This window comes from Sinocyclocheilus grahami, unplaced genomic scaffold (assembly GCF_001515645.1).
Source record: "Sinocyclocheilus grahami isolate Dianchi unplaced genomic scaffold, SAMN03320097.WGS_v1.1 scaffold840.1, whole genome shotgun sequence".
NCBI lineage: Eukaryota > Metazoa > Chordata > Actinopteri > Cypriniformes > Cyprinidae > Sinocyclocheilus > Sinocyclocheilus grahami.
The window spans coordinates 31,859-41,343 of record NW_015506019.1 but is presented as its reverse complement, the minus strand read 5'-3'; the positions used below and the strand labels follow the sequence as shown (position 1 = coordinate 41,343).

Here is a 9,485-nt window from a genome sequence, read left to right as displayed (position 1 = left end):
GGGGAACAGGGTAGCGCTTCCGTGGTGCTGGCACTGGAGGGCGCTCTGGAGGAGCAGGCACAGTAAAGCACCTTCGAGGAGCTTGGACTGGAGTGAGGTTGGGGGCTGGAGCCGACACTGGAGTGAGCTCTGGGGCTGGAGCCGACACTGGAGCGAGCTCTGGGGCTGGAGTCGGCACATATTCATCCTTGGGGCTTGCCACACTAACGTCCTCACGGCTTGCCACACTAACGTTTTCTCGGCTTGCCACACTAACTGCCGGCTGACTTGGGGAAGCCGCGGACGGCGGCGGACTGGTTCTGGCTCGGGACCGGACACTCCCCAGAACCGGAATACACCTTCTCTCCAACACAGGCCAGTGGTGTCTGGGAGGTCCAAGGGGCGATGGGAATTGGCCCCAAGCCAGAACAGATGGTTGAGGGTGGCATCGTCCATCGCCATCTCCGCTGCCAACCTGCAAAACTCCCCGGCATACTCGTAGAAGGGGAGATCCCGGCGAGTGAGGATGGAGAACCACGCAGCTGAGTGCATGCCGTGGGGGGGAACTCATCTGTGCCGTCGGTGTTGGTCCGGTCTTCTGTAACAGAAGAGGTCTGACGCAACAGGTTAGTATAAATCAAATAGGTTTATTGGATCACAGAGAGTACTGGGGTAGGGTTCAGAGGATGTGATAGTGAGGGAATAGTTCGAAGGATATGATGAGCGGGGTAATCCGGGTCTGTGGCTGTACAGGAGCTGGAATGCAGGCAGGAGGAGCACACACCTCAGCGATCCGGGAACTAGGAGGAACAGGAGACACTTGGAGACGAGGAGACACTAGGAGGAACACAGGAGGTAAGTAATGCAGGAAGTATTCAAATGGAAGCAGTAGCAAAGTCATTGAGTCCTCTACGTGTATACGAGACCGGATAGTGAGGGTGTCTGAGGTGTGTGCTCTTATGCAGACTGGTAACGAGGTGCTTGATTGGTGACAGGTGCAGGTGCTCAAAGCTCAGGTGAGAGGGATCGTTGTGATGATTGGGAGGTGACTGAGTCTGGCCGATCTGTGACAGTAATATTCTTAACAGTGACTTTGACTTCTACCAAAGTCATTTTTCAGGTACTTTATACACCACTAGTTTTCTCCAATATTACATTAAGTAATTTTAAGTATTAGGCATTATCATCTGATAGATCACAAGGTTAAAGGGATAGTTCACCCAAAAATTTAAATTTACCCCCAGGGCATCCAAGATGTAGGTGACTTTGTTTCTTCAGTAGAACACAAACGGAGATTTTTAACTCAAACCGTTGCAGTCTGTCAGTCATATAATGTCAGTGGATTGGAATCACAGCTTTGAGAGTCATAAAACATACACAAGGCGCTCAGGACAGTTCAGACATTGCGGTGAAAATCAGAGGTAAAAAATGATATAAATACTGTTCAGTTTCTTGCATAGACCGATCGTTTTGTGTCTTTACACATCAATGTATCATCACGAGCCGCAGGGTTTAATTTGGTTTTGTTTGTGTATGTTTTATGACTCTCAAAGCCGTGATTCCCATCCACTGACATTATAGGACTGACAGACTGCAACGGTTTGAGTTAAAAATCTCCGTTTGTGTTCTACTGAAGAAACAAAGTCACCTACATCTTGGATGCCCTGGGGGTAAGCAGATAAACATCAAATTTTCATTTTTGGGTGAACTATCCCTTTAAACTACCTTATTATTTCAGTGTAATATCTGCTTAGTTACATGTATAAATAAGATACATTTTAAACAACTATGGCAAAACGTTTTTGTCAGTGTCTTCCCATTAACAGGTTTTTTCTCTTCTCTCTGTGTGTAGAATGAATGGGGGCTTGTGTACGGACCATCCTCTTCTTTTGGCAGGCCTCAATGCTCTACTTCCGCGTGTGTTTGAATAAAGGGATTTGAAAAGAGCCTTCATTTGTTTGCATTGATGGGTGTTAGAAAGCACTCTAATTTGACAGCTCTAGACACTCTACTGCTCTCAGCACACAGTCAATTATGCTCTTATCTCTGACATTCACAGTCCTTTAATACACCTGTCTAAAACACAAAGACAGTTCAAATAGACTAAGCTTTTTAGAGGTAGGAGCAAACACAAGACAGACGCCCTGGTAATGACAAGTACAGGAATCTCAAAAATGCAGACTGTGATAGATTTAAGTTTTACACAAATATATTTATATGATTCACCAGTTAAAAACATACTACTCATGCTACATTTAAAAGGAAATATTTTATGCCAATCAGATGTTTTTTTTTAATTAGCTTTGGAGAGAATTAGTTTCTTGTACTTCTTCAAAGTTAATATTAATTCTACAGTTTGTATTAAGTTAATATCATTCAAATGTGCAAAGGGTAAAAAAAAAAATGGTTTAAAACAATATACAGAGCACTCTGTACTGTAGTAATGGTCATTTTGACCACTAAGGCAATGACTACTGTACACTAATAAAAACCATAAGGAAGTATTCTCATTTATTATGTATGTTTAACTGTATTTAGTAGTTGGTATTCTCCTAATTTTCAATTTTGAGAAGACAATTATTTAACTGTGTGTATTAGCCTACTGTTAGTACATGTTGTACATAAGAGAAACAATATATGTTTTTATTAGATAAACAAAAAATTGGGAATGAACACTCACAATATAAGGTATTATGAAAGTGACCTTACTTTTGGACCTGGGTTAAAATTGTTTTGGTTGTGCTTGCTCTGCTCCTCTGTACACAGATCCACACTTCAACAATCTACCTGAAATAGTAGACCATCCGGGGACTTCTGTTATACTCTTTTCAACATACTATGCTTTGGGATACAATTATTTTAATCTCACATACTATTTAGTCTACAATCACTGTAATAATCAAAGGTAAAAAGTGGCAGAACTGTGGGCCTAAGTTATTAAACTGATTTTAGGTAAAAGAAAAAAAGTTAAAAATGAAGTATAAAAACATTCAATCAGGTAAAGATTTAAAAATAAAAGGTTCATGGGTGTATGGCTACAAACATTTGACATATTAAATAAATATAATTCAGTGTCTATTTCAATGTGCAGCAGCTTGAACTACCCTTCCATTCCATACATTAATCAGCTTCATTTTCGATGGGTTTGTGCTCAGGAAACAACACAAAAATGATCATAAAGAGCATGAGAGCAAGGCACACTTTCCTTACCGCTCTGCATCCCTGATGTTATATAGAAAACTACAATTTTGAAATGGTACCGCTCAAATAAATATGCATGTGGATATGGCAAAAAAATAAATAATAATAATCTTTCAAAGTAAATGTAACTCCCTACGAATTAATGCAGCCTCCTCATCTGGATTCTGTATAAAAGGACATGCCGTTTTTGTCACTTTCAAAGTGTCTGCGTTATGAAAATATGTGCAATGAATGTACCTGCACTGCAAAAAAGATATCTAAAGATTCTTAAATCAAGACGCATTTACTAGCCTACATAAGAAAACTTACATAAGGTATTTACTACTTTAAGAGATTTTTTTTAGATTCCAAAATACTCAGAAAAGCATTTTTTGCTGCGTGAATGAATGAATGAGGCTATTTAAACATCGCTTACCCTTTAAAAAGGAGGAGTAGACTGAAAGAAAGACTTTAAGGGTATAGTCTTTGGTATAAGTAGTTACCTCTCAGAAAGGGGCTTCTGCTTTCTAAGGTTTGACATAGCCTACCTCCCGTTCAGTAACGGAAAACCCAGAGTTTCCCTCATTTCAGGGTTAACATATATATATATATATATATAGTCTACTTAACCTCCTCTCTGAAACGGGCCTCGGGACTTGTCACAGCACTTACATATTATTGATCTTTTGTTGGTTTGATTGCAAGTCGCTTGGGATAAAAGCGTCAGCTAAACGGCTAAGAAAATATTCAAATTCGGCTTGTGAAGATGGAGCGCACCACTACTTGCGTTATGCATAAGTATTATTAAATGAATTATTCAAATGCTTCGGGATGCATCCCAATCTAGCAATAAAACGGTCCTGTAGGAGACGCTGTCACACTATGTGACTGTCAGTTTTCTACACAATCTCATTAAAGTCACAAAAGCAAAAGAACAATTGTCTGTCACAATGAGTGCGCGTAAATTCGATACATACATATAACGGTATTTATTTATTCCTGTTTGTTTCGTGCATTGTGTAAATAAATAATCAATAATTATTATTATTTTTTTACCTGTCTTGAGCTTGACCAGAGCATATTTCTGAATGTCTGTTCGATAGTTTTATAGAAATAGACGACTTTCTAACGTGACAACTAACCGCATATGGGTACTTTTTAAATTACAGAGCTCAAAAGCACTGCAAAGCAGGAATAGGCCTGCATGTCTTTGTGTCCAGACTGGAGGTGGCACTGGATACGTCTTGTTGTGCACCTCCTCCAGCTTTACAAGGTAGCGGGACACGCCGCAGGATTCGGCACAAGTCCGAGTCACTCGCTGCACACTCGAGAGGCGTCACAACAAGCCACCAGCGAGCGCGCGGCGGATACGACTTGGAACCCGCCCAAGAAAACGGAGAGAAAACGTGGATTTGACCGAGAAGTAACTATCATATTAAAACTTTACAAGCAGGGCGGTGATCCAAGACAGGTGTCAGAGCGCGTCAGTCATCTGCTAATAATTTGAGCGCTCTTGTAGTGCGGTTGCTGCGCGGCGACGGACGGCACCGTTCGCGAGCGAGTTTCTGTCCCAAGAAAGCCAAATCTCAGTTGAATCACCCACTACTACAGTAACACCAGCTGTTATTCATGCTTCGTTTCCCGAGTCATACTACAAGAGGAAATTGCAACGTAAGTTTGCACAGCTTCTGCTTTGAAGCAGGTTGTAGCTGTAATTAATTTATAGGTGAGTGGGATGAAACGACCATTAAGTGGGCACACCCGCTGGATATGATACCTAACACGCTCAGAAACTTCCGCCAGAGCATCGGACCTCTTTGACTCTTGGTACAGCGCCTGGGACTGGCGTTTAAATCGCACTGAATGATTGTAGCACCGAAGAGCCGTGCGCTTCTGCAGAAAGGACACGCAACTAGACGAGACCCCAGAATGATGTTGTTTTTAATCTGAGTGCATTGGATTTTTTGTGTTTTTAGTTGCGGATAGTTATATTTTAACCTGTTTGGTTACACTTTTGTTGAGTTTTAGCTGCTCTCACTGATCCCGATGATGAGAATGATGGCAGTATTATGGGATGACCCGTTCAGGTTGCTCTGGAGACGGACTGTAATTTATTCTCTTCTGGTGCTCTTGATGAGTGGAGCGTGCACCTTTGGAGATGAAACCTTTAATGGAGAGGTAATTATTTCAAAAGATCAATGCAGTGCACATTTTTGTATCACAAATTGATCATATTATAGAACTCGTACTATTTAAAGTTTGGTGAGAATATGTTTTGGTCACTACATTTGGGCACCAATTTGATATATATATATATATATGAAGAGTTCAGATGTAAAAGCCTCTAAGTGCCGTCTGAAATTTTCATCATCAATGCAGTGCACATTTTTGTATCACAAATTGATCATATTATAGAACTCGTACTATTTAAAGTTTGGTGAGAATATGTTTTGGTCACTACATTTGGGCACCAATTATATATATTACATATATAATTACATATATCATATATATATGAAGAGTTCAGATGTAAAAGCCTCTAAGTGCCGTCTGAAATTTTCATCTAAAATTAGCATTTTTTATCAGGCTCCTACATTTATGTTCTTTTATTTCACTTTCATGGCATATAAAAGGACCTATACATTGCCATTAAAGTAAAATGACTGAACCTAATCATAGGAACCTGAAAAAAATGCTAATTTTAGAAGAAAATTTCAGATGGCACTTAGAGGCTTTTGCATCTGAACTCTTCATATATATATATATAGGGAGAGAGAGATACATTATATTAGTGGGGCTGTTCAACTGTGTATGCATAAATATTTTTGCTTTGATGTTGATTTGAATGCTCTTTCTCTCTATTGAATGTGTTTGATACAAGTGTCATCCATATAGGCTATTTGGTCTATTTCTCATTTAGGTTTAATAGTGCATTAAACCTAAATGAGAAATAGACCAAATAGCCTATATGGATGTGCATATTTTTTCTAGAGCAGAGTCTGAGGTCTGGTTTTTATATGACAGCTGATTTAAGCTGAATGCTTGTAACTCAGCATGTGAATGGCGGTGATATCAGAGAGCAAATGAGAAAGTTGTTATTTAGCTTGTAACTACGATTTTTGAAATGCCAAAGTTCTTGCCTCTTCTTGTAGCCCAACTTTGGGATGTTTTTAGTTTGAAGTGGTAGGAGGTATGAATAATTAGTAGTCTGTGTGGTTTGAGGTTTGTTGTATAACCCATGTATGCAGTGCTGCAGTGGCCCAAACCCTGTCATTGGTGGTCTGGCACTCAGCAAAGATGGTCTATTTCTCATTTAGGTTTAATGCACTGTGCATATTTTTTCTAGAGCAGAGTCTGAGGTCTGGTTTTTATATGACAGCTGATTTAAGCTGAATGCTTGTAACTCAGCATGTGAATGGCGGTGATATCAGAGAGCAAATGAGAAAGTTGTTATTTAGCTTGTAACTACGATTTTTGAAACGCCAAAGTTCTTGCCTCTTCTTGTAGCCCAACTTTGGGATGTTTTTAGTTTGAAGTGGTAGGAGGTATGAATAATTAGTAGTCTGTGTGGTTTGAGGTTTGTTGTATAACCCATGTATGCAGTGCTGCAGTGGCCCAAACCCTGTCATTGGTGGTCTGGCACTCAGCAAAGAGACTGACAGAAGCCAAAGATCTAAACTCTCTCTCTGAATTGATTAATTTACTCATCAGTTTCACAAATCTGGCAGGGAGCCTCATATTGATCCTTTCCAGTATCTGTTGCCTTCTTAATCTTTTACATCAGTCCTGACCCAGATTAACCTGAATCATCTGGAATAACATGAACAATAACTAGATGTGCTCCTTTGAGCTGGATATAACACTGACCTCAAAATGGGCAGTTGTAACCTGCAGTTCCCACACACCTGGCTATCACATCGGCTATACTATCGCCGACCAACTTTTGTAATACAGCCAACTTTTGCTGTGATGGCCATTAGAGTTTTTTTGTCAGACAACTGAAACACTCTCCTTTCATTATGTATAAGAACACTCTTAGAAGGTACAAAAGCTGTCACTGGGGCAGTACCTATTCAAAAGGTACACTTTTGTACCTTTTAGGTACTAATATATACCAAGTTCTGTCATGAAACTCTAGATGGTGCAGGCTATGGGTCCTTAACGTAACTGATGATATTCTTAGCACTAAACGACTTGTCACTTGCTGATTGGTTCACGTTGCATACGCAACCAATGAGCTTGCTGCTTTACATTTAAATGGCTGATTAGCATTCGCTTGAGCATTACAGCGTGCTTTCAGAGTTCCTCTGAAACCCTCCACCTTCCCCAGCTCCACCTGTATAGATCTGATATGGATTATTTTATATGCTATTTGTGCAGCAGCAGTATGTCTTAAATACTCACAGCACCATATCGGCTTATGTATTGGCAGTAGCAAGTTCCTGTATACTTGCTTGCAGCAGCAATAATCTACAAATACAGCAATAACCAACAACAGCAGCAATTCAGCAGCAACATAGCAGATCTATTCCGCCAAGACCAAATACATTAACATTATTATATCCATTACCATGCTAAAATCTTCAGAGAGTTCTCATGATAGAAATACTTTTATGGTATCAATATGCACCCTTTTCGTACTAAGGTGTACCTTTTGAAAAGGTAGCTTTTTCCTGAGGGTATACTGGTACTCTTTGAACAATTCAATTCAGTTTATTCATCTAACAGTGCACTTCTTGAAAGATCTGGGCTTCTGCATCACTGTCCTGATCTCTGGGCTGGGCTTATATGGAAATATAGACGTCGTTAAACCTACAGCTGACCCAAACCCTTTTTGAAAGAAGCAGTTTATCTTAGTAATTCTACCAGTTGATGTTGAATGACAGTATATAGGACTGCACATGCCACAGTTGTTAATGGATGTTTGGGAGATTATGTGTTAAGGCTGTATGACCCACTGATTTGGTGGTGAGACAACTGTGAGGACAAATCAGCTTTAAAGGTTGTGATTATAAAGCTGACCCTTCATCTAGCACTTAAATTCCATAAACGCGTTGTTGCGGATCTACTTTGATTAATTCATTAAGAACATATTGTGCCTACAACTTGCATTCGAGATTCACAATTAAGAATATGAATGTTATAAAAACAGGGTCTCATTCAAAATTCATGGACTAGGCCTATTCGTTTTTTATAAGCACATGATATCTTAGGGGTTGTCCTTGTTCTTAACCTTACTCTAACATTAATGAATTTGAGTTTTCTAAATGAGCGTCCACGTGCCTGAGGTTAGTAGTTTGCATAAACACGCCCAAGCTTTCTCCATATAAAGGTTTTCCACACAATCTTTCTTTTACAGCCTTTCATCACTGTGAGCAAACATATAACACTCCTGCCTGCATGAGAGAGCTTGTGGAGCAAGATCCTCAAGCAATCCCAAGTGCATCATCCTCAAAACCAGTTCAAATTGTTTTTTTTTATTTTATTTTTTTTATTATTAAATGTAATTTATTTCTGTGATGAATTTTCAGCAGCCAGAGCATCAGTCTTCTCCTCCTCCTCCTCCTTATTCTTATTCCTCTTTCCTTCTTCTTCATGTTCTAAATGTTGAAAACAGATTTTCTTGCTTATTTTTGTGGAAACTGTAGTAATAAAAAAAATACAAGTTCAATTAACAGCATTTATTTGAAAATAATCTGTAATATTATGAATGTTTTTACTGTCATTTTAGATCAATTTAATATGTCCTTGCTGAATAAAAGTAGCCTATTGCCTTTTTTTTGTTTTACCTCAGACCATTGAATAGTAGTGCATCACAAATTCCTTAAAAAAAAATACGAAGCTGCACAACTGCTTGAGCACCAAATCAGCATATTAGAATGATTTCTGAAGGATCATGTGACTATAAAATAAATAACATTTTAAAATGTTTGTCGAAAAATTTGTAAGCGAATGAGACCAGTGAATGAGCAGTAAAAAAGTCTGAACATAGAGTTACATGTTTTAGATGATCCCTTAGGAGTGACAAAAAGTGCAAACTCGAAGCTTGTGTCAATTCACCCATAGCACAAATGATGCAGACGCTTGAGTGAGGATAGGGAGTGTTGTGAGTTTCTGTGTGGGTGTTGCTCTGAGAGCCTTTTGTCATTCAGTTCTTTACAATGCAATACTTCATAGAAAAGCATTTGCTTTCTCAAGCAAAGATATGATTTCAAAGTGGTGTCTTATGAACGTATACTTCCTGGAGTAGGGACTGGCAACAAGGTTGCTTTCGGCTGTTGTCTTTTCCCTCATGGACAATCTTCCTTTTCAGATAGCTTTATCTC

The 9,485-nt window shown here is 39.3% G+C and overlaps 1 protein-coding gene across 1 annotated transcript in view; it reads left to right on the top strand.

Moving 5' to 3' along the window:
* The first annotated feature begins 4,891 nt into the window (after window positions 1-4,891).
* The window catches only part of LOC107562795 (matrix metalloproteinase-15-like), a 31,249-nt gene continuing 26,655 nt past the window's right edge, over window positions 4,892-9,485 (top strand). The window contains exon 1 of the mRNA XM_016247517.1: window positions 4,892-5,337. Coding sequence (XP_016103003.1) covers window positions 5,206-5,337 — 132 coding nt within the window. The 5' untranslated portion in view covers window positions 4,892-5,205. The remainder of the gene's footprint in view (window positions 5,338-9,485) is intronic.